The sequence below is a fragment of the Anser brachyrhynchus genome, assembly GCF_964034855.1.
Source record: "Anser brachyrhynchus genome assembly, chromosome: 18".
NCBI classification, from domain to species: Eukaryota; Metazoa; Chordata; class Aves; order Anseriformes; family Anatidae; genus Anser; species Anser brachyrhynchus.
Window position 1 is genome coordinate 3994280 of NC_137711.1, and position 27612 is coordinate 4021891.

General features: G+C 37.8%; 2 protein-coding genes across 7 annotated transcripts in view; one reads left to right on the forward strand and one right to left on the reverse strand.

Annotated features, from left to right (window-relative positions):
* Positions 1 to 3870, forward strand: part of SMURF2 (SMAD specific E3 ubiquitin protein ligase 2) — a 64882-nt gene extending 61012 nt beyond the window's left edge. For all 3 annotated transcript variants that reach the window (XM_080561145.1, XM_080561146.1, XM_080561144.1), the window contains exon 19: positions 66 to 3870. In XM_080561145.1, the coding sequence (XP_080417271.1) occupies positions 66 to 165 (100 nt within the window). In that variant the 3' untranslated portion in view covers positions 166 to 3870. The remainder of the gene's footprint in view (positions 1 to 65) is intronic.
* CEP95 (centrosomal protein 95) lies at positions 65 to 27461 on the reverse strand. 4 transcript variants are annotated; one of them, XM_080561143.1, is made up of 22 exons: positions 23893 to 27461; positions 22456 to 22584; positions 21372 to 21479; positions 20298 to 20411; positions 19465 to 19573; positions 18903 to 19012; positions 17809 to 17940; positions 16732 to 16946; positions 16231 to 16300; positions 15522 to 15565; positions 14148 to 14269; positions 13719 to 13848; positions 13416 to 13530; positions 12399 to 12574; positions 12039 to 12131; positions 10943 to 11093; positions 9336 to 9496; positions 8412 to 8486; positions 7762 to 7914; positions 6457 to 6603; positions 6295 to 6366; positions 65 to 6223 (listed from the first exon to the last, which is right to left on the reverse strand). In XM_080561143.1, exons 1-22 carry the CDS (start codon positions 24413 to 24415, stop codon positions 6047 to 6049), a joined length of 3126 nt encoding a protein of 1041 aa, XP_080417269.1. In that variant the 5' UTR covers positions 24416 to 27461; the 3' UTR covers positions 65 to 6046. The 4 variants fall into 4 exon arrangements, with proteins under 4 accessions (XP_080417269.1, XP_080417268.1, XP_080417267.1 ...); XM_080561142.1 differs by having other exon boundaries at positions 13719 to 13851; XM_080561141.1 differs by having other exon boundaries at positions 15522 to 15568.
* Between the last annotated feature and the right edge of the window lie 151 nt (positions 27462 to 27612).

Genomic DNA, 27612 nt, shown 5'->3' on the forward strand with positions numbered 1-27612 from the left:
AGCAGAACTTTGCTAGGTGAGGCTTGAAGTTGCAAACAATTGAAACTGTTGCTTTCTCTTTGCAGCTTTAACCGAATAGACATTCCTCCTTATGAAAGCTATGACAAGCTATATGAGAAGCTGCTAACTGCCATTGAAGAAACATGTGGGTTTGCTGTGGAATGACCCTTCACAGGCTTACCTGAGACTCTATTTATACTCCTGTCAGCCGGAAAGCCCTTCCCTCGCCAAGACTCAAGAAATGCTTGAAATACAGGAAACTTTCCCTTTTCTACACTAGGACACTGTAAGGGAAAGAACAACTTTGGAAATTTTTTTTTCTTCAAGAAAATAGATTCTGTGGTTCCTGCCATAGGATCATTCAGCTGCTATTAAAAACTAATATCTTGAACATACAGAATGCTGACTTTTCCTACATTTCAACAGTTAAGCAGTATTCTATACTTAAAGACTACTACTATTTTTGTAAAAGGTAATCTATTATATTTGCCTACCTGATTTCTATTCTCAGATACCAAGACACAACTTCAGCAGTCGGTACAAGTCACGTTTCAGCCTGTTTTAAATGTATGATACTGAACAGCATCTATACCTGCTATTTTTGGGGAAAAAAAATATTTTGGATTATTCTAACTTTGCATAAAATTGGCTGAAAGAATCATTAATCTTTTTAATTAAAGCCACTTACATGTTAACTGCGTTTTCTTATAGTAAAACATTATATTCTGCAATGTAAATTCAACTTAAATGTTACCACAGGGGGCTTTTTTCTATATTTTTTCAAGCATGAATTACAAATAATGATGTTTTGGGGTCCTATTTATATCACTTGTCAGATTCCTTAAAATTTCTAGTATGAGTGACAGATACTGTATTTGGTACAGTATTTGTGTTAACATGTGGAATAGACCTTTTTTAATGAACAGTAGACATTTTGATTTTTTTAAACAGCATTTTTCTAACAAGTCTGTCAAGAGTATTTTTTGTTGCTTTTGACTTTAAACACTGCATTTTTCAACTTTTTTAGCATGTTGATGAGGTAATATTTGACAGCAGAAACCTGTTTGCAGTTCATTTCAGAACCCATCCTGTCCAGTCGACCAAAGTTTGTTTGAATGCAGCCAAATCACATTATATCTTTGTTGATGCTAAAGATTTATCAGGTAAAACATATTTTAATCTTTGTCTAGCTGCTCATGACATGTGGGTTTGTTACAACTAAGGAAAAAGGCGATAAAACAAAAAAAATGATGTATTATCTAAAATGTGTGATGTGCTTTGAAAATAAGGTTTCAAAAGCACATAATTTATTGATTGTAGGGATGGAAGTAAGTATATATATGAATTATAACATGGGTTGATCTCTTCAAAGGGGAATAAAATGCACTACCAGTAGAGGGAACTGAATTTTGAAGTAAGTTTGGGAATTCTCAGTTAAGATCTATGTGATCTGTTCATGGTGTGTAGATGAATCAGTCTGCTTACTAGACAGTGGCATTCTCCTGTCAGTGGTGAGAATATTTGGAATAAGTAGCATTTTTTCCAATCAGTGTTGTTTTTTACCATGGGTTACAATTCACCATCAAATCTGCACTACTTTTTACACTGCCAATAAGAAGAAAGTCAAGGGTACAGAAAATGCTGAAAGAATGGGACGTAAACAGCTGTTTTGTTCTGCAGTGTACGCCACACCGTGAACTAGCTAATTTTCTGTTTCTTCTATGGAGCTTGAACTTAATTTTGTTCTGCCAAATCTGACTGCCACAGTGAGTAAACTACTACTGGATGTTGTGTATTAGAATAGTGGGCAACAGACTACTTCTTAGAATTGTGGTAGGAATCTGGTGAGCCAAATCCACATATTCATTTGATTATATATATATTTTTGTACAGCTGTTGCTTCCCAGTTCTGGGCTGGCTGCAGAGGTGAGGCTACTTAAGGATGTAAACTTAAAGCCAAGAAACTTGCTTTGACAGCCAGGTTTGATGTATATCAGACACTTCTTTCTTAATTTCAAGGGACTATTGCACTCTTAAAACGGCTGGTACCTTTGCTTATAGTCGGAATCCCTAATTCAAGGCTTTCAGGTAATAATATTACCAGAGAAGCTACCACTACGTTTGTCCAGGTTGCCCGGGAGAGCAGAGTAGGATGTTGCCCAGTGTGTTTTTATTCGTTACTGCTGCCTGTGGTTGGGGACCACTGCTTTAGATATGCCCACAGACCTCTTCTCACCCCAAGTTTGGAGGTATGACATGAATTACTCTTTACAGAGACTATTCTTTTTTGACCACTGTACACAGGATTAAAGTCTCCACTGTTGTGTAAGGGATTTCATTCTGCTCTTGCTCAGGCTATGGCTGCAGCCACCCTGATCATGGAAGCATGAAAATTCAGTTTGATCCAGTCTTTGGGAGAAGTTAGGGCTCAGTTGGCAGTTCCAGGGAGAAGGTGTGCTGTTCCTTTTGCACCAGACAGCCCACCTCAGCACTATTTAAAGACCGTGTCTCCTGACCACACCACCTGTACCCACCTCCTAGGAACCTTCTCCCTGTCAGCCTGCTTAGGCTGGTAAGTGTATTGAGCACATGGTTATGGCCACCCTTATGACAAAAAAGCATTTCTGAGGAGGGGGTAGATGAGCTCTGCAGAATGGAGTGGAGATCAGCTGATAAATACCATTCATTTTCACAGCAGCCTTAGCAGTACATCTGTTTTGTTCTACCAAACATTTTGGTATGGCATAGAGGTGTTTTTTAGCTGTCTCAGATAAATATTGTAAATTTAATATATTATAGGCAAAACTAGATAAATCTACGTTTGACTTCCCATAGCTGACAGATGAGGTTGAATATACCAAGTATTTTGAGTGCCTTTCTACCTTCATGACTGAGAGCTTTAACTCAAAGCACCTCATCACCTAGTCATGTTTATCAGAAAATGTTAAAAGGTTCATTCCTTTGCAAAATTTTGTTTCAAGATCATGTCAACTACTTTCCCCTCAAAAAGGTGCTAAGCCTAATATTGCATTTTAACCTTGGACTTTCACCCCATGATTAATGTGAATATTTATTTCAATGTGTCCCTCTTACTGGGTTTTACTTTATCCAGTCTTTAGTTGTTTTAGAGAGATGTCACATCATGGTTTTATGCTGTTGCTTTTCATTATGAATGTTTAATTATGAACAGTGACTTTTGTAGATTTCAAATATACAGTACACAGTTGAGTTTCAGAGGATTTAATTTCTCGGTGTAAAGAGTTTTGTAATGGTGCTTTGTACAGTATGTATTCTAATTTTTTTGCACATAGTTTCAGTTTCCCTAAACTGATTTATTTTTACCAAATTTTTGTGTTGTACTAAAGTCCAGAGCACACAAGCTGTTTTTAAATTCTTGTTCTACAACACTACATCTGTATTGAACTTCTGGTGCGTTTAAACTAGCTGCATTGATGGAAGTAAAAGCTTTGCTTCTATATCATAAGTATGCATCATACAGCTTCATGTAGCATGCTTCAGATTTTAAACAGCACCATATAGTTAACAGGTGCCATTTGTTGTACTTTACACTATGTAGTAGGTTTCTGGCTCTACCACATCCTCAGAGCTTTGTCTGTAGCTGTAATTAGTTTATACAAGTGTAATTACTCCTCCACAAACTGACAGTTCTTAGTTTATCATTTCCATTGTATTTATTACAGAGTGTTTTAGCATTGATATCATTGTATTTTCACCCAGCTGTTACATGAGCTTTAACAAAAAAAAAATCTGTATAAAATGGTTTTTAAGTACTTAATGTATGTACCCATGCAGAAGTTGAGCAATAAATTGTATGCTGTTTGCACTGTCACAGCATCAATGGTTTAAAAAGTTTTAAGTGTTTCTTAATTAAACATTAAAATGTAACACAAGCGTTTTTCAGTAACTCAGCTTTGTCTCAGGAGAAAATATTTAAACTCTTAGTGTCTTTCTACAGACTGCTATCTACAATAAGGATTGTGCTAAATGTCCTAGCTGAAAAAAATGGTCTTACTTTTGGCTCTCATGTTAATGGTGTATATGTGTTTCTTGGAAAGGACTTCATCTCAGTGTTAGTGAATGGATGTCTCCTCCAAAAAGTCAGCAAAAGCTAAACCACCTTCCTTAAGGGAAGAAAAGGATAAATCTTGTAAATACTTGTTAAATTTTAACAGCCTAGCTGGTAAATGTTGTCCCTTAAATAAAGAGAGACTTGAAATTAACCTAGTTTTTAGCAACTCCTTGCAAATGGTTGTTAAAGTCAGGGTGTTTTTTTTGTTTTTTTTTTTTTTTTTTAAGTGAAGTATATCGTGCTTAAACTACCAGCTGTTTTGTTTAATCTGTAAAGGAAACATTTCCAGTTGCTGTGTTTTTTTTTTTCCTAGCAGATTTTTTCCCCCCAAGCATGAGACGTCAATTCACTCTGTTGTCAGTTCCGTAAGAGACACCATCTCATGGCAGGTTCTGACTATAAAATGCCATTCCACTATGTTTATATCACTTTTTGCAATAGGCAATTACCAGCAAGAACTCTTGTAGTAGCCTATTTAAAATTACTCTTTAGGTCAGCCTCAATACTGAGACTATTATAAAATTCCAATTTCCTCAAGCAGAGGAAAATATATCAGTAATGAGCTTTCCTAATTAGCAGTTTTTCTTTATGCAATTAGTTCTCAGTTTAAGTATTCACCTGCATATGTTTTCATCTCATAGGGCATGGCTGCTGAAACCTGAATTTTCTACTAAATATATTACAGCAGAAGTAAGTGATGAGTCCGTGAAGATAGTTACAGTGACAATGTTAAAAACAGACCTTATAACCCTGAAGTAAGGTAAAAGCTGAATGCTGGAACTTCTAATTGCTACTGGCTCTAATGTCTTATGGCTGACAGAACTAGAACTACTCTGGCTCCCCCTAAAAAAAAATTAATAGAATATTTTTGAGAAAGGTAATGCAAGTACTCATTGCTTTAGTCCAAATAATCGGCTTCTAAGACAAAATAATAAAAAAAAAGACTAAAGTTGTTAGTGGTTGCCTATATGTAGGGTTACCATGCTCACCTTTTCAAGTAGACCAAGTAAAGCAAAATGTTGCTTGTTTGTGCCTTGGCTTTTGTAATTTTGAAACCCTGATATGAAATCCAGTAATCAAAACACCTACAAAAAGACCTTAAGAAGGCAGCACGCTAAATACAGGTGACCTAACATGTAGCCCTCTCCCAGCAGTTATTGTAAAAAAAAAAAGTTGCAGAGACTTAAAAATATGTACATAATTATTTTCAAGGGGGGGACATACCATTTAAGACTGCCGTCCACAGGTCCCTCAAAGGATTCAGTTCTTGCAGAAGCTTGTATTTCACTGCTTCAGAAGAATTTTCATTATTTTCTATTTTAAGCGATTTTTTTCCCCAATATATTTATAATTTACATAATAGTCTTTTATATGGTTTGCCATAAATACCAGCAATTATAAAATACGGTCTTAATTGCAAACAGTATTCTGTAAAATAGGTAGCCTTCCCTTGATTAGTATATTAAAATCACTGATTTTTGTCAGGTTTATGGCAGCATTCTCTATCTCATCTTTCCAGAGGAAACATGAAGTGTTGATATTGTTTTAAGGATCTACTTGTCTTTTTTGTCATCTTTCTAACCCAGTTACCTCTGATCAGTAGTGTTAGTATGGCTTTTTAATTCCAGCAGTAGAACTAGCATAAGAAAATAGGAAGGTTAGCATTCAACTGTTCCACTAAGCCAGCTTCACTAAAACACACTGACTTCATCCTACTACTTTTGTGTTGAGTTCAACATTATCTCAGCCTTGCTAAGAAGATAGAAAGTACTTTAAAACTTTATTGATGATCATAAAAGTGCTCAAAGTTCCAGACACCAGCAACTACCCCTCCGACACGTCAAAATGACAAATCTGGTCTTAGAGAACAACAGCTACACACCATCTTCTTGTTACAGCAGTTCTTAAAGATTCCCACCAGCTTAGCCAGACAGCTGCAGTGATATTTACCATGTCTTATGAGAAACTGCTTTTGCTATACTGAAAGGAAGCCATCTGAAGTCGAGATTTCAGTCTGTCTGCTTCTAGTTCTTGAAAAAAGGTGTCATCATCATTTTGCATTATTGCAGTTTGCAGTTGTTGTATTTCCTTTTCCATCCTTGATCTCAATTCTCTTTTTGTTTTCTGCAGCATCTGAAGAAAATACAGGTATTAGCCATATCACAGAAAGAAAGAAAACATCTATATAAAATTGAAATCCTTACTTGTGCTTGTGCTTTCTCTCTGGTTTGGATTTCTTGACGTTCTTGAGATAAAGCTTCTGCTAGCATGGAGAACTAAGCATAAAGAGTTTGAGTTGAAACAATTAAAGAAACAGTTTTTAGTATTTAAAATATTAACTGGCTATCTTTGCCGATTAAACTTACCTGATCTTTGTAATAGTTCTCCATGGACTCCAACTCATTTTGATGCTCTCTTCTTTGTTCAGCACGCATCTCTTGAGCATATGCTCTGAGGTCCTTTAGTCTTTGCTTCTGAATTTCTAAGCCTTCTTCAAATAAGTTTTTAAATATCTGCCAACAATTAAAAAAGCAAACAAAAATTTCCCAGAAACTTAGAAAAGCTTGGTTGTTTTTGGAAGCACTAAGCTTTTCTGAATATAAGGCTTAGATCAACCAATTTAATTTGAGTAAGATGCTTTTTATGTATATATTAACATTTTCAGCTGCTTTATCTCATGATGAAAGAATGATCACAAGATAGAGTCATTGCCTGTGAAAAAGTATAGTTAAGTATCTAGTACTGGTGGCACAGACACAGCTGAGTTGTATTGGTAATATTAATTTAGCTGGAATTTTTAGATAGAAGTACATTTTTCATCTGTTCAGTTAGATTAATAAGAAATTGGCTAGAACAGCAAATTATTATAGAGTTCTAAAAACACTTCACAAGATATGACAATATAAGCCGAACTCTGAATGTGCACTGTGAATACAGCCCACCCTGTATTCTGTTGTCTAACTTTAGGACCTTCATCCAGATTTCCCATAACAGGAAATCCAGCCTGTACTCAAGCTTTCCATTCATACAAAAAAATACCAGCCACACTACTGCAGAGCTTGAGAGGCAGTTCTCAGATCGCTAACAATGAATTATGCACTAAACTTCTAGAATTTAACTTTAAAATGTGAAAATTGTGCATTTACTCCTGTAAAATATACCAACTATTTGCTTACTTTAGCTCTGATGTGCAGCCCTGAATAGAGATCATCTGTCAAGAAGTCCACTTTGTCTAACAAATGTGAATGTTTTTTTGATCAGTTTCCTTAACTGAAGATTTAGGTTATTTTCTTTGGAGAGTAGCTATAGGAACTTCTTAATTGTACTGTTTCATGAAACTTCATTTCCCCAATTTGTCATGTTACCAGCCCTGTTTTTCCATACTGATAACTGACCGTTTTTCTCCTTTGCTTAACCCCACCAACAATCCTTTCTTGTATTACAGTGGCCTGCCCTAAACTGTATCAGTGTTTCCAAAGAAGGAACCCTTTCAGCTGTGGCTTTGACTACCCAGCCACTTACTCCAGGCTCCTAAATTCTGTTTGCTTAACTTGCTCTCTGTCTACTTGTACCATTATCTCAACTACAGTAACGCAGGTTCTCAGCTCCGGGGTCCAACCAGTAGAGAAGAATTCCACACTTGAAAAGCAAGACAGACGTCTTGTACTTACCCTTTCTTCCCGTGTCCTAGCCCGCATCATCTTGGCACGCAACTGGACCCGGTAATCTTCATAGTATTTCCTGGCTCTAACAATTTGTTGGCGTTTTTCTTTCACCCTATTCTGAGCCCATTTCTGTCGGCAGATACGTTGCTTAAATTCTTGCTAAGTGGAGAAAGTAGAGGTAAGACCACCAAGCTTTTAATAGATTTGCTGCAAGCAAAGCTTTGTTAATCATTTCTAATAAGTTGGGTCCCTTTTAAAGGACCTTCTCCCTACCCCCAATTTTAAAGTTTTAAATTATAAATGCAGTGTAACCACCACTGATTTAGCAAAGTGCTGCCATGAACAGTACTATATAGTTAAGCAGCCAACACTGCAGTGGTTGCTGGTGTTTTTAACAATACCAGGAGCCTGAAATTCTTCCTCCTTGCATGTTCTCAGAATTTTACACTTGTAAGGCAACAGCGCAACGTAATAATAGTATTCCATTTGCATGACCTCAGTGGCCACACAGCAAGCAGATTGTGGCATTTGAGACCACAGCTACTCAAGAGACAAAGTTATAAGAAAATGCTTTCATGGACCAGGGAATATGCATTCTAGTTAGCTCAACATGCAAGTTTCCAAATTACGTAACAAATACCATTCAAAGAACATACCAGTCTCTTGTTATGGTCCTGATTTTTTTTAATAATTGCAACAAGAAGCTGATGCTTCCTCAGGGCTTGTTGAACCTGAAGGTTTTTTTTAAAACAAACATACAAACAAAACCAACCAGTTACTTCCATCATTCTGCAGAACAGACATTTGTGTGTAGGAGTTCTAAGATAAATATTGCCCCTCTGCTATTCTATTTATATTGAGAGTTACCATGCATAAGGTAAACAACTTGTGTTGTGGATACCTTTTAAGCTACAAGACTGTTGAGAATTTGTACTTAAAACCTACAAACTTCTTTAAAAAAAAATCAATAAACTAGTATAAAAAAACATTATGTTCAAGTTGCTGGTTAAAAAAAAAAGTTAAGCCCGATTGTCTAGGTGTGTACATCCCCTATTCAACCAACCTCCTCATCTTAGGAAGAAGGTATTTCTTCCCTTGAACAACTGCTTCTCCTAGGACTAAATGAGTATTATTTGGCTCAACTTTATTCACTGTAGTTGCACGTGATGTCTTGTCAGAAAATAGGTCTAAGAAATCTTTAGCAGAGATTTTGTAAAACCTGGGGTTACAGTAATAAAAAGAGTTTTACTAAAGATACTGTACGCTGTGAATTGAGCTTGCTCAGATTTCAAGGCAGAGTTTGTCTACATTACTGATGGCATTGATAACAGTACTTAAAATGAACCTAGCTCATATCATATTTGTAATAGAAATGCAAGTCTAAAAAAGCAGTATCCATGTTCTGTATCTCAAAGCTCAGATATACATCCTTTCACATTGTGCTTTGGGTGTGTGTGTACCCTAGCTATGCTGCACACAGCATATATCATTTATTATGAAATACAAGCTGATGAATATTACTGTTCTGTGAGAAGTTCTGTCCTTGCTAACACTTAAAAGGTAAGAATAAGAATGCTCACCTCATTTTGGAGTTTTAGTCTAGCTCTGCCAGAAGCTGCCTTAAGTTGTTCAGTCTGTGCGAGCTGCTGACGCCACATTTTGTTCATCATGTGGTTGGAAATATGCAGGTGGGGAAACTCTTCCAGTAGCTGAAGCAGGAGGTCATCATCTCTTACTTCCACTACAAGGTAAAGACAGATGTAAACAATAAATTCCTGGAGAATGCAGTTAGTGGTAAAGTCTTCCAGACAGTGTCAGCCTAAGTTATAAAATATTTCAAATTGAACACTGTATGCAACTACCACGCTGTTACTATGATGTCAACCTAAACCCAGAAGGACATAGCATCACTCTGTCAGAACAGCAGCTGAGAAAGTAAGTGGCTTTTTTTTTTCCTGGTGAAGAATTGCTTTTATAGCTCAGGCTTGATTTCTCTCCCTCTTACCATGTTTAATCTGATTTAGACAGGTATCCTTTCTGCAAATGGTTCAGATGATCATTAATTAGCAATTTCTTTCTTTCCGTCTCTCTCACTGGCTGCAGCAACTTAATGCTAATATAGCAGTAGTTAGTGAGAGATCTAGATCAAATAAATAGGTGGAAAACAAACTGAATCATCACAGAATGGCTTGGGTTGGAAGGGACCTTAAAGAGCATCTCTTTCCAAGCCCCCTGCCATAGGCAGGGATGCCACCTACTAGATCAGGTTGCCCAGGGCCTCATCCCGCCTGGTTTTGAACACCTCCAGGGATGGGGCTTCCGTAAGTTCTCTGTGCAGCCCGTTCCAGTGTCTCACCACCCTCTGAGTGAGGAATTTCCTCTTAACATATAATCTAAATCTCCTCTCTTTTAGTTGAAAACCACTTCCCTTAGTCCTATCATTATCTGCCTGAGTAAAAGGTCGTTCTCCAAACTGTTTTGCAACCAGCGTACTCATTACGTCTTTGATCTTGGTGGCAGGAAAAAGTTATGGGGAAATGAAACAAGCGGGTATTAACCAAGTACATGCCTCTTAAACACTCAAAAAGAAAAAAAAGCAGTATACCCTGAGCAACATTTGGGTACACAGATTATACCATGACCTTATATATAAGCATGCATAATGCTGTTTGACAGACTAAGCCTGTGATTTGTGTAGGCTGTTCTTGGAATATCACTTGCTCAGCAAAACCAGTGGCAGTGTTACTGCTATAACAGTAGGGTCTTTTCCTACCAAACATTCTGCTCTATTACCTGCACATGGTTCAGCACCAGCCCACTCAAGCTACAGGCCCAATTTTAAATCTAATACATGTTCAGGGAAAAAAAAAAAAGGAAAAAAAAGACTGAGCTCAGAGTATAGTGGAGCAAGTACAGGAGTAGCAGTAATGGAAACAAGCACTGAAAGTAATCCAGGGGATTTTAAGGAGGTAGCAAATGGGTCACAGTTTTGAATTGTGCATGGGTGGTTTACATTTACTTAAAGCATTATCTTCCCTAACAAAAATCCAGACATATGGAGGTCATAAGAAGGGGAAAATGCTACAGCTGACTGGTATATGTTGGACTAATGCCTTTATTCTTGGAGTTCAACTAATGCTTTCAAAGGATGCCAGTTTTCCACCAAGTATAGTTTTGCATTTCTTACTTGGAGCTGCTTTCTTTGGCTTCGCAGTCCCTCGTTTTGGAATCCACTGGCTGTATCTGGGATTCCGAGGTGTGGTTTTTCTAGAATAAACTTTCACTGGCTGAAGCATTTTTGGAGGTTCTTTAAAGATGTTTTCTTTGTATCCTTGTTCCTTAGGAGCAGATGTAAAACAGATGGAGAACAGGTATGAGAAGGGAAAGACTGATAGATCACATAGTTTGGATATCAGAACTTAAATGGCTTTGAAACTGTAGAATGAGAAATTGGACATACTGAATTGGATTCTCCAGAAGTCGAGAATTTACCAAACGCAGGCCAGGGTTCAAATAAAGGTTAAATCTCACTATTGCATAACCTCAGTTCTTCCGCAGCACTTAGCATTACCACAGCAGCCTATGGATCACTTCTGCAAAGGCTGTGAAAATGGCCACTGTATCCCACATGAGGATGACACAGCTTTCCAGCATAAGTTCCTTGCTGTTCCAGTAGTATGCAAGTAAGTAGCAAGACCCCTTTTGCCAGAGTCATAGCGGTAGAGAATCATCCTTGCACAAAACGACTTTTACAGTAGCTGGAAAAAGATTATGACAATATTTTGTCATAATTACCTATAGTGTATGGGGGACGCCAACCGGATCAACCTAGCTCTTAGGGGGGCTGGGGGCAGGTATGACGAAGTACCTATCTGAGAGGGCCGACAATATCTCACTACTCAAACATTTTCTTGGAACAATCACTAGCACTAACACTACTTTTCAAATCATCATGAGTAGTTTAGGCCAGTCTATGGAAACTATCTACTTATTTTGCTTCAGTTCTTTAAATCAGAGTCTCTTGAAGTTATCACTTCATGTAAAAAGTATGGTGGTTAAGTTACCCCTAAAAATAATACCTACAAATGTTGAAACTTTAAAAACTGTTTGTCTTGGTTCTACCTATCTCAGGAAAAGCTGTCCCTCTGTTCACTATTTCAACAGTATACAGCCCAATAACTGACACTAGAGTCAAGGTGTTTTTGTACTCAAGACATGCACAGTGTCTGGATGGAACATTTAGACAAATTTTAAAATAATAAGCACCATAGTGCATTACATACCATTTCCTTGACTTCTTCTCTGAGCTTGGAAATTCTAAGCCTCTCCCTAGTTTCATAAATTCTTAGTTCATCTTCATAAGCTTTAGCAACCACCTAGAAAGCAAAAATAAGAGGATTTGCAAAGCAAATAACCAGTCCATATGACTACGTCATTAACTTCTCAGTGTATGGGTCAAAGTTGATTCTTCCACTTTTTTTTTTCTTTTTGCTGCAAGATTTGGGGTCTACATCTCTTCTTAGCAGTCTACAAATACAGCAGTGCAAAATCACAAATGTCCGCAGTAAGTAAGGACATTCAGTTTTAATACTTTTAGTATAACTGCCGGTAAGAATAGCTGATAGGTCTAACCCTGAAGTTACCTTTGCTTCTTGTGTTCTTTCATCCTTTTCTTTTCGCAATTGGTTGCGTATTTTCCTCATTTGACCTTTTCCATTACTGTGAAGTACATCTAACTCAGAAAAAAGTTGATGCTGAGATGAGGGTGAGGACGGAGACAGGGATCGTGGCCTGACTGGGTACTTCGTATATGGTGTGTCTGTAAGGAGAGTTGTTTCAGTAAGTATTTAACTTGAAATGAAAAAGCCTCCAGCCACATGTAAGGAAAAATAAAGTTTGGGGTTTTGTTTTTTAAAAAAGGCGCACACACCAAAAATCTTTCCACAGCAGAAAAGTTCAAGTGTTTAGCACAAATTAAATCATAAAAATCTAAAGCCTTTGCCTTTAGGATTATCCCTGCCCTGAATCACGTGTTGGGGCGTGTGTAATAGCAGAAGTGTCAGGAGATATTCGAGATAGGAAAGAATAAAGCAGCAAAACCATTTGAAAGTAACTCAAGGTCAGAGACTGTCTGACAAGGGTCATAAACAGCTCCATCTTGCAACATGATGTTGTACATGTGGATTAGATCAAGTTATGTGATAGTTTTTTTTAAATCTCCTGTATATGTAAGGGTAGTTATATAATTGTATTACCACCAATACACACACTGCCCAGTGTAAGATAACTAGATGTGTATGTTGTGTTCAGTACCAAAGAAAGCACAGTAAAAGTGTATTGTGAACAAGCCCACACTTTAAAATCGCAGTCCTGTCAAATGCACTTGTGTGTTCTGTCTCTTGCCCCACTTTCTTTACGCTCTCCACTGCAGCTGTATTTCTGTAAAGTTTTACCATAGCTACTTAAACCGTTAAATGGGAACTTAATTGTAATTCTATTACTGTTGCTCAGATTTGGATCTAAAACAGAAAATACAAGACAAAGAACACAATACAAAACTTAGTGAAACTAGGTGTAGTTCAAGATATCAGCTTTGATGAGAAGGATTTTTTTTGATGTTCCTTTCCATCTTAATACTTAAGAATCAAAAGAGACACTACCTTGCTTAGTTTTCCTTCTGCGATAATCCATGACACTGTCACTGTGCTGAGACAGGCTGTCTTCATCTGTCACCTCCTCTTCTCTGGCATGCTCACCCAAAGCTCTCTTTAACATCTGTTGGATAGATTTGAGGTAAGAGGATGGGACAGGGCTCAGGTTTAATAGTGCATTCAAAATTTAGAACTGTCAAGTCAGGTGTTAACTGCAGATTTTCTTTTCATTAATATTAAATTTACATTCTTGTTGTTGAAGCTGTTACTTCTAAGGCCAGCTTGCTTGGATACAACAAAGATTTCACTTACTAAATCTAGTTCGTTTAACCTGCGAGAAAGTTTTTCTGATACTTTATGAAGCTCTTGCTTAGATAGATTTTCCTTTGTTGTTCTGGGAGAAAGAGACTCTTCAAGTGAATCTGTGGTAGAATTTTCATATCTGCTAAAACAAAACAGAGATTTCATTTCTATTCTAAAAACTTATAGATAAGCATTACCTCATACAATTCCAGTTCACTTTTTGCATAAGCACATTTTTATAGGATTAAGTAAAATCTGGTTGTGTAAATAACTGTATTTAAGAAAATGTGTGTATGACAGAAGTAGGAAAGATTTTTGTTAAAATTAACCTTTCACTGTCATGCAGCCAAGGAAGAAACTGCATTTAAAAAAAAAAAAGTGGTGGGCGTTGTATAGGGAAGTGCTTGCTTGGATCAGTAAAAGGAAAACTGAACTTGCCTTTTCTTTCTAGGCAGATGTCTTGATTGGGGTCTTGGAGTTTGTGCTACTTGCTCAGTGTGTAGTGAGAATTTTTGATCTAAGGGGGAAGCAGATGTAGAAGTCCCATATACCCAAGGAACCTAGAAAAATGATTAAGTTAAGATTTCATTAAGGTTTCCATAGTAATGCTCAGAAATACCATAGATTATGGTAGTAGAGAGATCCTACAACAGCTTTTATAAAAGAACCATCTCAAATCATATGATCACATAAATATACATAAATACATTTTATATATACTATATGTAAGTACAAATAAAGTAGTTACATGTCCATGACCCCTGACTGAAGATACTGTGTTTTAGAAGATTAGATGTTTAAAGAAATAAGCTAGCAAAAATACAGATTAGTTTAAGAATTATCTAGCGCTAAACCACCATATCAGAAGAATCAAGTCTAGATATCAGCATCCCATTATACTACCTCACTAACTTGGGACTAATGCCAAGTAATGCAAGTAAGCTGAACGTCCCCGAGTATGAACTAAGCTGCAATTCATAGCAAACATACTAAAAGAAATCAGTTATGCACTTATGCCATTTAATTACAACAGTTCAGTATTGCGTGGTAATTGATCTGTTCAAACTGGCGTGTTCAGGGTTAGCATACATATACTTGCAAATACACCAATGGAAAATTAATTTTAAAGGCAATGTTTTAAGTGGACAATGCAAAAGTAAAGACTGTTGAAAACAGCCTTTGGAACAAATGAAGTCTGCGAGTACCTCTTGTGGCTGCAGAAGGCAAAAAAAAAAAAAGCATTTTCCAGAGCAAGCAACTTCCTACACAGACATGCTTCTAACAAGCACAGAATGGCATCTGCTGATGAGTTTGTAGGTTTTGCATCATTTGATTTTTGAAAAGCAGGGGACAATACAAGGAAATAAAAAGCAAGTATACAATCAGGCAGCTCAGTGAGCTTTAGAATGGGAGCAAAATCTGAATTTTACTGGCATCCGAATAACCCCAGAAAACAAAAATTCTTACTAATTTAGAATACTGATACGCTTCAGAGAAAGGAAACGTCCTCTTGTGTTTTATACGTCTCTGAATAAAAACAAGATAACTAGTAACTGTTTCTTATGAATTGAAACACTATAGGTACTGGCATTTACACCTCTTGGAGCAAACACCTCCTGAAAGAATCGATGTGACTTAAAACTATGTGGTCATAGTACAACAAGATTGCATTACTAATTGTATAATGAAGCGAGAAGCCCAAAAGCAGGTTTGAAGAAAGCTCAGAAGTGCCACAAAGTAACAAAAGAATTAAGTGGGATTTCAAATGTATTGACTGAACTTCCACAAAGATGGTAAAGATGCAACATTTACCTTTGCCACATGGTTTTCAGCATCACTTGAGACCATCTTGTCTCCTGCTGCAGAAACATATGACAGGTAAGTGTTAGTTGATAGCGTAGACCACACTGTGCCTACTAATGTGGAGAACAACTATGAAAAAGATGTAATCCATAGCTTTTTGAACCAAATCATTTAAAGAACATAATGACAAGGCAACTGGGTTTACAGAGTTGTTACATTCATTTCAGTAATTTCTCAAGTTCTGGATTTTCAGTGTCATGGGAATGCTATGGAAACTAAAAAGGCAACCGGTGTCTCCCAGACAACAGAGAAAATAAGCACTGAAAACTAGTTTCTAAATCTTTTACACAATAGCAGTTAAGAACTTTTTCTTCAGGCTGAAAATGGCTTATATTTGGACCATGTTCTTCTGCTCAGAGTAAGCTCAGCTGTAGGAGTTATCTGCTGGAAGCAAATTCTGTAGCATAGGCATATCTAATTGGATTAACTAAGAAAGAAGTTGTACTGGGGACAAGTTATTTTTCTCGAGCAGAGTGAACAGCTTGAAAGTAATCTATTTTTTTTTTCTCTATATAAAACAGATAGAAATATGAACTTGCGGCTGAATTTAAAAAAGATGCACTAGTAGTTTCAAAACCATGTTTCTCACAGTGCCGATAAAATTAAAAGCAACATTTGACAAAATAGTTGTTCTATAGGAAGCAAAATTCTCTCTCACCAGGGATTTTCCTTGATAGAGGAAGACTAGTACAAACATCTTCAGTTTTTTGTGTAAGTGATGTTTCAAGCTGAAAGAAAAATTGACCTGTTTTATATGAATTTACAGGAAAGTTTTGACAGGAAAGTCGTACATTGGGTTTGTCCGAGCAGGGCAATCAATGCTGATTTTATTGGTAGCTATACAAAAAATGCAACTATAATTTTATTGTTTACCTCACTGTTAACTGCGCAGTTACATTGATTGTGGAGATACAAGTATATCTCCATATATGATTATGGAGATGCATATATATGTATCTCCATGCATATAATATAAACACCCCCCTCAAATTAACTTCCTGTCTGGACACTCAGTGACGAATGAATCTAAAACCCATTTTTAGATACATTCAGAAATGTTCTTCAGGGACCAATTATTCCCATTCAGCAAATATACTAGACAGTTTTAAAATGAAAGCAGTATTAATTAATAAATATCAAAGGATGGGTTTCTACTTACAGTAGGAGTTTCCACTTCTTGACAGTCAACCAAAGCTGCTGACTGGCTGTCTGAGCTCTGATAATCTCTCTCCACAGGATCATGAGATCTGGCTTCAGCAGGCTGAAACGGTGGTAGCAAGGGAATAGCCTGGCGTATAGGCTCCCCAAGTTTCTTAGCACTGGAACTCAAACCGTCTTTTTGAAGTTCATCAGTATGAATAAACTCCATTGATCCTTAAGAGACAAATATAAAGAACTTGAAGCCTTATTTAATCTATTGAAGCAGAATGTTATTTTTTTAATATATTCTACACATATCAGATGGATGTTTAAGTATCTAATGTTAACTACCATCTTTGCTGGATTATATAGAATAGCGCTGTAAGAATTTTATGCTTTTCTATGGTACTTTCTTTCTCTGTTTACGAAGTTGCATAATGCAGGCCCTCCCTGTTTTACCACTTCTCTAAGGGCATCATGTTTTTCCACGACTGTAAAACATATTGTTCTCATACTTCAAGAGTGTAGCTATATGCCTACCTGGTAAATAGCTTTTGATTAGGTGTTATTTTCCCCAAAAAGATGGTCATTTGAGACACATGCTGGGAAATTCCTAACAACTTGCAGGAATTCTGAGTATTAACAGAGCTATACTCATTAGAGGCCAGGTACAACTGAAGATGGCTGCCATCTGTCAGAATGATTCACCCAACACAACCTATTCATAACTGTCCTTAGGAACAGCATGAAAGCCCCCTGTAGAACATGATTTTGGATGCTAGAATCTTCCAAGAAGACTTTTTACTTTCTGTATTTCACTAATTGAACCACAAAAAGGGAAAAGAAAACAAAAAACAAAAAACCATGAGCTGAAGCTGAAACCTAGGTAAGCAGAAATACCCTAGATTACGTGAACTTCAGCCTCTGGGACAATAAAATATAAAGCATAACATTTCTGAAGAACTTGATTTATTTATTTATTTTTAAAAACATAGCTAGAGCACTTCTAGCCATGAGTAAAGCTCTCCTCCACGTTCCCTTAGTTACATGCCTTAGTCAAAATCAGGTAGGTTAGATGTGGAGACTGGGTACTTACCATCTTCTTTTTCCTTCACAATGGCCTTTTCAGTTTGAGAGAACTGTCTAGATACTGTTGCAATGACCCCTGAGTTTTTCGGTTCTTCTATCCCCTTCATTTCTGCTGATAACAATTCAGGAAACCGGAATCCTAGAAGTGGTGTTTGAAAAAGATCAAATTAAAAACCATAAAAGCATTTTGTTATGAGATGTTTAGACAGACAACTTTCATATTAGGTATTATAAGTAACTTGACCTCAGCAATCCATACTGTGACCAAATGGCAAGCATTAAAATAAGTCTGCCTTAATTCCTACTTGTAATTCCATTCTCTAATACTAATTCACAGTATTTGTTTATGCTTCCCCTTGGAAAAATTAATGACCAACAGGAATGTTACTGAAATAGGAATGGGCTCCATTTAAACGATTTGCATATTATTTGTTCCAGAGCCATCCATAATATAACTAAGTGACCCACACTTCTAACATCTCCTTTAAAAATGAACTTAAAATTGCCATTTTACAACTTTAAATAATACTCTACACTGCAAATTAAAGGCTTCAGAAATCTCTTAATCTTCTGGAAAAAAAATCTTTGTAGGGAAGACTGAATTAGAAGTCAAACAACAAAACCTTTATTCAGGTAACGTAGCTCAGCAGCCATGAAAAAGTCTCAAATGTCTACTCTAGGAAATCTGCATTCTAACTCCAACAAGATCAACTGCAGGTAGGTACTTTGCTTACTGTATGATTGGTGTGGTTTTTTGTTTGTTTGTTTGTTTCTTCAAAACAAGAATTTAAGATATTATTTGTCTGGAATAACATTAAATAAAAAAGCTGAAAAGTACTGCTACCTTGATACTACATAAGTTATTTAAAGGCTACACATTGTTCTTTAAATGTGTATTTCTATATATGCATAAGTATGACTTATCATAAGCATAAATACATAAATTTGAGGGAAGTTTCAAAAGAAAGGGAAGCTTGATTTTGTTACTTATTTACTGCAATTCATTGACACATTTAAACTGCCTAACAGTTTTACTATCTGCAAAGCCTAGAAATGTTACTATAGATTAGTTTTAAAAAATATATATTTACCCAAACTCACCTTCCCCTCTCTCTGAGAATGAATGAGCAGTATCTCCAAGTCTAATTAATTCGCTGGTAGATTCTGATCCATCTACATCATGGGACGGAATGAAAAGTTCTGACTGGGAACTACAAGGAACATGAAGTGGTAGAATATTTACTCTAAATTTTTTGTCTTTGCCTCTTCAGTCCACAAGGTGGAGCTGCAAAAGAGTCCCAACTCTACTTCAGTTAGCTTCTATAGCACAGGACACTAGAGGCCTGCTTCCACAAAACAAACCAATGTAGAAGCGACGAAGATAGATCTAATGCAGTTTAACTAAAACGCAATCATTTAAAACTGAGACGAAGTTTTGAACCAGTCTCATTTCACATGTAAAGTAAGCTTAAGGGAAACAAAATGCCATCAGCATTCTTCATAGACAAAAAAGTTCTAGACATGTCTTGTTGCCTAACTAGAAAGATGTAATTAGTGTATTTCCTACTTGCATAGTATTGAAAACTACTAGCTGCTCTATAGATATACAAAAACAATAGTCAATTACTGTATAAATACTTTAAGTATTCAAAGTTATTCTTACCCTGAAACTGATGAAAGTTTTGAAGGCAAAGTAAATTGACCAGCATTGCTTTCCAGTTGCTCTGGAGATGTAATTTGAATTTTGTTATTGGGCAGCTCATTTATCTCATCTGTTAATAATAAAGAGGCATTATTTTTCAGGAAAACTAATTCTATGTATAAACTAATAGATACTATCACCAATATTATCAAAATAGTTTAAGAGTAATAAAACATTTTAAGGATGATATCTAAAATGATGACCTTTCTTCTTCCTCAGAATTAAATCCTGTACCTGTAACTAGAAAAATCAGAGCCCCTACCACAAGAGTGAAGCAGAAAGATTACGTTCTCCAATTCTCACCTTTTAACAAGTTTTGGGAAAAAATAAATAAGTTTATTTTCATAAGTACTGCTCAAGAAAACATTGAATGTAGTTACTCAGTTTGGCCTCCAAATTCAGCCCTCACCCCCTGTGGTCAGTGTCAGTCTCTCTCCTCTTCTGCATTGCCATGGTCATAAAGATAGCAAAACCACCAAAGAAATATTTGTTACATTAGAAATACTTATTTGGATCCTGGGCACCCCAAAACAAGGCTTCAAAAAGCTTGCATTTTCCAGTGGTAATCATTCCCTGTAGGTGCTATTGAGGAGAACAGCAAAGGAATAGTTTTTATCTATTCTGGGAGCTGTGTTCCATCCATGAGTACTGAACTGTGAAGAACTCTGGTCATGAGAACTTCAAGCCCTTGGCAAGCTAACTTGATAGCAGACAAACAGAAAAAAGTAAGCAGCTGTCCATAATGTTGTATTATCAGAACACAATACCTTAAACTGGGACATCTGTCTACTCACCTCCGTTCTGAGAAGAAGATTCACCAACTTCTTCTGTAAGATACTCTAACAAACCATCAAATATTTCAAGGAGGTTTTTGATAGATTCCCTTTCTCCTTTCACGATGTTCTCACCTTAAGAGAGAAGAAGGTACCGCCACATGTTAATAATCAGTACTTCTACTAATTATTAGAATAAAAATTAGTTCGAAATTCTTTTTTTTTTTTAAAAAAAAAAGGAGTTTTCTGAAGACTGGAAATTCTTGTGAAGGTGTCAGCTCAAAGAAAAGCTGGTCGCTTATGTATGGCAATATCCATAAACTTAATATATCTTAAAAGCATCCTAAAGTTGCATATTTTCAGTTCAAGTAATCAAAAGTTTACTGATGCTACATCTACTCCCACAAAAAATAATAATAGTACATATATATATATATTACACAGGGATATTCTCAGAGATAGACACTATTACTATGCACTTATGCATGCTAGCTACAGCATCAACCAAGTCTATGGACTGGCAGGAAGGATTACAAATACCAGCCATACTGTAATGTACAGGTACCAAGATAGAAAGAGGTACTTCATGTCAAGCAGTTTTCATTCTTTGCAGGCTATGTTATTCAAGGCTATATATATGAATACTCAATGAAAGTTACTCTGTGCAAAGGACAGACACAACATGGTCCAAATCTTTTACACACCAAATATTAAATTTGATATCAAGTTCAAAATTCAAGGCTCAGGTTTTAAAGCTCAGTCTCCAAGCTTAACTGTAAAATTCTATGATTCTGTGAAAATACTGAGCCAGTAAAAACTTCAGGTAGCACTTTAGCAGACAAAGTGAGTATTATTGTTAACTTTCATGTTTCCTACAAATCTATGTTATGCAAGAGGACTCATATTTATTCTTTACTTTCTGTTTAAGTGTATAACCTGATGTCCACAGCAAGGGTTTGGGGTTTTGATGACACTCACTGCAGGTGAAAAGATCTTGCTGTATGACAGTATGCTTTGTAACATATGATTCTTATAGAGCGTTCAATTAAAACAAACATTCAGCTAGTGCTTGTCAATATTAAAATGAACACTCACCAGTGATATGTGACAAGCTGACCTGCAAGTAGTCCAGTGCTAGAGAATCTATTACTGCTTGTACATTATGTGCATCATCCTCTTGACTTCTAGGAGTAGCTATGAAATCTATTTAAAATAAATGCATACATTTTAGGCTATCTAAATGGATAGTTTATTGCTGATATTTTTACTAAAATATTTTTACTTTTAAAATACTAACTTGTAAGTAAAAATTACTTGTGTATTTGGTGAAAAGCCATAATAATCATATGGTTGTATGAAATCTTTAATAAACACTGAGCACAAACATAGAATATCCACTGGAAGATATACGGATTTTATCAGGTGTGATACTGAATTCAAGAATAGAGACTAGTTACATAGTTCTTCTCCTTCACTCCTAGCACACATATCCAGTGAACATCGTTAAATTTGAATTGCAGTTTGCCCTAAGGTCTTTTCCTTCTCTGTCAGCAACTAGCGGGACAGTATTGTATTCTACTTACAACAACATTAATTATTTTTAGTTTTGGGCTTATATTAACAGAACTTCTACCTCCAATAGCTGGCAGTTAGGTTAGTGCTATTAAATCTCCTGCAGCAAAGAGATGCTTGATGCTCCCCAAACAAAATAGTTTACCATAAAACAAACAAATATGTAAAGGTATAGCTCCTGAACAATTGTCACTGAAGTAAAATGGACTCGGGCTAAACAAGAGTTAAATTGCAGTTTCTCTGAGCAGACTAGGTATTAAGCATTTTATAAGAACAGGATTTGATAGTAACGCTGCTTTAACAAGAAATGAGTCGATTCACACCCTTCACAGGTATTAGCTTCAAGGCATAATTTTCATTAGAAAACATTCTACTGTAGCTATATTACTGAGCTTTCCTTGCAGCTGCTGTTAATAGCAGTAAAAAAAAAAAAGCCCATGTTACTTAAATCTGTTCAGAGAGTTACAGTCTTATATGTTTGTCTTAGAAAGGATACAATACTTTAAAAATCCTATATATGTAATAAACACATTGTGCAAACTTGAATTTGTTCATTACAAAACATGCAGAGACAAGAAAAAGCATGTTTAGAAATTAATGTTCCCACCTGGTACTTTTTCCCCCAAGATTGATTCATAAAGACGAACAAACACATCAGCACCACATTCCGAGAGATGCTTTATGTGCTGGTTTATGTGGCAGCGCCTTAAAAGTTCATTGGCAACATCAACCCAATCTATTAAGAAGTAAAACAGATTAACAACAGAACTGAAAGATACAGAAATAAATACATGGTTAGTTACAGTGAAAGAAGTGTTTTTGACTCCACCATACATGGTTGATCACAATCATGCTACCTCAATCACCCAAAGTATCGAACCCATGCTATGCTTTCTGTCCCACACCCGATTTCCTCCACCCGCACACAGCGTGAGGAATGGCACACGCCATCTGCTTCAAGTACACAGCTGTGACACAGCTGGAGCGGAGAGCCAAAGGGTACTTACGTACCACAGACTAGGCAGGCATTTTTTCTCCCTAATAAAGAAAAGCAAATTTTGATCTGGATGCGTAACTAGAAATTCCAAACCTTGTACAACATAATAAAATAAGCACTGATGTTCCTTTATAAAGAATCAGAAATGACATCTACTTATAAAAAAAAAGCACACATCTTACAAACCCAGTTTTTCTCACATCCTTAGGCTATGATAACAGTCCTAACGTATGTATATTTCATGGGAGTTTAAATTCAAGGACCACTTTTCTTAGTTTGCTGTTTAGGGATTACAAGAATATGGAGCTACTTCACTCCAATGGGCACTGGAAGAGATGGATGCACACAGAGCTGGATTTTTCCACAAGTTTTGAGTACTGAATTCGAAGTGCTCTGAGGGACATGCTTTCTCTACAGATTTTTTCCTCACCACCCAATTCAAATATCACCTTGGAAGAAAAAGCCTTCATGTCTATTTATGATATCTTACGATGTTTTTCCCTAGTTGTTGCTTTTGCAAACAAAACAGTGTTTTTAATAAAGTACTGTCAAAGACTTTAAGTTACCAGAAAAGTGGTAAGGCATTTTTTGAAGACAAAAAAATGCATGGTTACTACAACAGAGACTGCTTTGTACTGTTTTTCTTATATAGGCAGGAAGAATAACTTTGCTGTCTCTTCACGTAGTTCCGGAAATCACTTTACAGTAACATTTTAATAACTTTTTAAAAATAATAATGAAAGGTTCGAGGAGCATCTACAGATCAGACGGGCAAGCCCTAGAAAGCCTCAGCTACCGTCCACCTCCAGCTTTATCTGTCTGAACTTGTCGCCCGACAAAAGTGGGGGGAAGGCTACAAAACGCTTAAAAATCCATGACACAAGATGGAAAAAAAAAAATAAAAATCTTTAAGCAACGTGACGTCTGAACGGAACGGAAGGCGCTGCTATAAGGCCTAGAGGTGCCTCAGCCGTGAGGCCAACCTCACCGCGAGGCCCCTCAGGAGGGGCCCGCGGGCGGGAGCCGGGCTCCCCCGGCCGCCCCTACCTGCCCGCTCGGCGCTGCCCATGGCGCGGCCCCTCAGCGCCGCCCGCCGCCAACGGCCGCTGCGCGCTTCAAACGGCGCCTCCCGGCAGGCCCCGCGCTCAACGAGGCGGGCGGGGCCTGGCGTTACCGGGCGCTGTGTGTGTACGGGGCTCTGTGTGTGTGTGTGTGTGTGTGTGTCTGTGGGCTGTTGTCGCAGAGCCGGTCGCCGTGGAAACGGAGCGGGGGGAGCCCGGGCTGGAAGCCAGGCCGCAGGGCGGGGCGCGGTCCCTTCTACCCCCATGACCCCCCCCCTCTTCTTTTTCTCCTCAGCTACGGTTCGTGGCGCCCGCCCCCTGTCAGGCGCCTGGTACCCGCCCTCGGCCCCGGCCCAGGCCTCGCAGCCCGGCCTGCCCGCCCGAGCCCCGCCGCCCGGGCCTCCTTGGGCCAAGCTCGGGGCCTGGGCCATAAAATGGCGGCGCGGGCGCGGCCGCGGCCTCAGCGCCCGCCTTGCTGCGAGGGTCTGTCGGAGGTGTCCCGCCCCCATCAGGCTGAAACCGTTTTTTTTTTGTTTGTTTGTTTGTTTGTTTTTCTTTTTCTCAAAGCGTGGAGAGGGCAGGCTCTGGCGGTCAGGTGGGGCAGGGGAGATTTCTAGAAACTTGCAGCGCTTAACCTCGCAGGCCTGGCCTGGGGTTGTTTGCGAGTAGGCGGTGATGGTGGTAGTACATTGACGGGGTTATTGTGCGGGTGGAGACTCGTTGTAATTCTGCAGGCCGTGTAGGCTTGTTTGGGAAGTGCAGGGTAACAATGACGTTCATAAGTGAAGGTGAAAACTGTATTAAAAGTAAAGTCTAGAAGGTTTTGTCTAGAGAAGCTTAGTGTGCTGTTAGGTGCTAGAGTACAGGTTTTTGGAGGTGCTGAATGGTGAAAGTATATAACTCCTTACTAAGCAGTAGTATAGGGCATTGCTTAGGCATTCTGGAACTTCCATGTTGCATCAAGTCATGCAAAACTAGAAATAATGGTGCCTTTTATCCTTCAGCTCCCAGAGCACGACAGAAGCAGCTGGGAACCTAATTACGACAGTAGAAATAAATGACTGGCAGCAAGTAAACAGTGAAAATGACAGCTGTAATAGTCTGATGATGTAATTTGTAGATATATAATTAAATGCACATATCACTTTAATAAAAACAACAAAGCTTCTGCACATAGAAGCAAATGCACATCAGTACTTTTGAAATTAATACTAAAGCATAGATTTCTGTTTGATACATACATGGCTTTGTAAAGTTCTTTTGATTTCCTTTGCGTATGTTTGCTCAAAGTAAGAACAGAAGAATCAACAAAGATGTTTAACTTGAAGGGGTGGAACAGAAATGAGGAAGTTTCTTTTCAAAGAGGAAATTAAAAGGAGTTACTTGTAGGCTAAAATGCATGCATGCAGGCAAGGCGGAAGTGATCAGAGGCTATGAGCTTTTATTTATTTTTTTCAATTCTTCAGAAACTTAGCAAGGTTAAAGAGTGCAGTAACAACAGCCGTATATATACAAACAAAAAAAATCAAAATAAGATGTGTTAAGCTAAATTTAATAGAGAAGATCTGATAATTTGCTATTAATTTTCACAGTCTTTACAAAGACTTTTTTCAGACTCATCAGAATGAGGAAGTCTGTACGATCAGTAGGTAAAGAGTGTGAGTTAGAAAGAATATTTTGGGAGATAAATCCATAGCTTGCTTCTTTACATCACTAACTTCTATTGAAAAAAAAATGGAGGAGGATCCCCTATCAGAAATACACAGGGGACAATATTATGGAATCTAGTCAAATCGAAGTGCTACTGAATTAATAAATAAAAAAAAAAGATCAGGTAGTATTCCTCCAAATTGCTGATCTGCTAGCAATAGCATGTGACCGGTTGCTTAAGTTCATCTCAGAATCGGGAATGGAAAGAAATAACTGGCTTAAATTTAATTCTGGAGAATCTGTAGTGAACTTCAGGCTAAAATGTATGCTCCCTATACCAAGGAAGCTGAAAATGCAGTAAACACAATTTCTAGACACTAATTACCTGCCTGTGGAGATAAGCCATAGTATTAAACTCGGAAAAAGCAAACCCAGCTTTCTCAAAAGCATTTGTCTCACAAATCACCTATTTTATTATTTTTTTTTTTGCAAAAGTCAATAACTAGGTATATAGGGCAGAACCTAGTTATTATAGCTGATTGTATATGTAACATACATGAATATCCAAAAAGCTTTAGAAATGCTTTGTTCAAGGTCTGTTAAGGAAAAAAGATAAACTGATGAGATTTAAAAAAATGTAATTAAATCTCTTTGTTGATCTGCAGTTAAAAGGCAGAAAATGTATGAATAAATAGACAATTTTCATAAAAAAGTTCAATACGTTTAGAAGTGATGTAGAAAAGATGATGTTTAACAAGGGCCTTATGTTTTAAATACACTACCCAATGTATCAACAGTTGAAGCTGGCTGAGGAGTGTCTGAAAGCTTTCATGTTACTGACCAAGTGAAAATATGCCAGGTGAAGTGTGGATAAAAAGTAGTATACGTGAAGAAGGAACAGCTGGTACTGTTCACTGGGTTACTTTTGAGAAAGAGATTATGGAAATACCTAGTACTGTTCTAAAAAAAAAAACAAACAAACAATAAAATAATAAAAAACCATAATCATTAAGAAATAATACATGCTAGATCGAAAACATCATTATGCCTTCCTATGCAAATCTGTATGAAGGCCCAGATCTTGAATACTGTGTGCACTTCTTGTCACTGAAGTGGCAAGGTTTATCAGAAGTGTGGAATTGCTTTTAAAGGAGAAAAAAATTAGACTGCAATTTTGGCTTATAAATGAGGTGACTTAGAAGATACTAATGTACAGAAATGGTGTAAATAATTAAATAGAAAATGATTATTCACTGTTTAATAACTTTGTTTTGTGTCCCCTTGTTCTTATCTGGCAACATATCGAAAATGAAAGGAAATGTTTTTCAAGTAGCGTACAATTAAACTGTGAAGCACGTCATCATGGCATGTTAGAAGCTGAACATGAACAAAAATGGGAGGAAACGTAAATAACTGTTAGTGATTTTTGTCTCAGAAGAGCCGTAAGGCATGGATTGCGAGAAGGCGGGAGGATACACCCGGGGGTGCTGTTACAGCACTTCCGACCTTGTGTTGTGTTTGTTTGCCTTGACCACTGCTGGGAGCAGGTGTGGGCAACATGGCTGCTTCTGGTTTGGGTTCGAGCTGCACCTTTTGTGCTCGAAGCCACAGGTGGCAAAGACACTCAAGCTAAGTCCCTAGCCAAGCAAGGCGGGTCAGCAGCACCGCAGCCACCTCAGCTATTTTGTTACCCCTGTGCTACGCAGCCTCGTCCTTCAGCGTATCAGTTGCCACGCTCCTCGTGACCTTTGAACCGCTTTACTGTGGAATCGGGAGATCAGAACAGAGTTACTGTTTCCAATGGTGTGTGTTTATAACTTACGCAGGCGCCCCGCGTGCACCCGCACAGGCCGCTCGCGGAGCGCTTCCCCTCAGCTCCCCTGTCCCCTCAGGCCGCCCCCAGCGGCTCTGCGCACGCGCAGCCGCTCGCGCCCTTCTCCGGGCGGTGACGGCAGCGCTGGCCACGCCCCCAAGGGGAGGGGAACTTCCGGTCGGCCGCGCCGAAGCCGGTCAGTCGGCCGGGCCGCGGCCACGCCCACAGGGGAGGGGGCGGGGA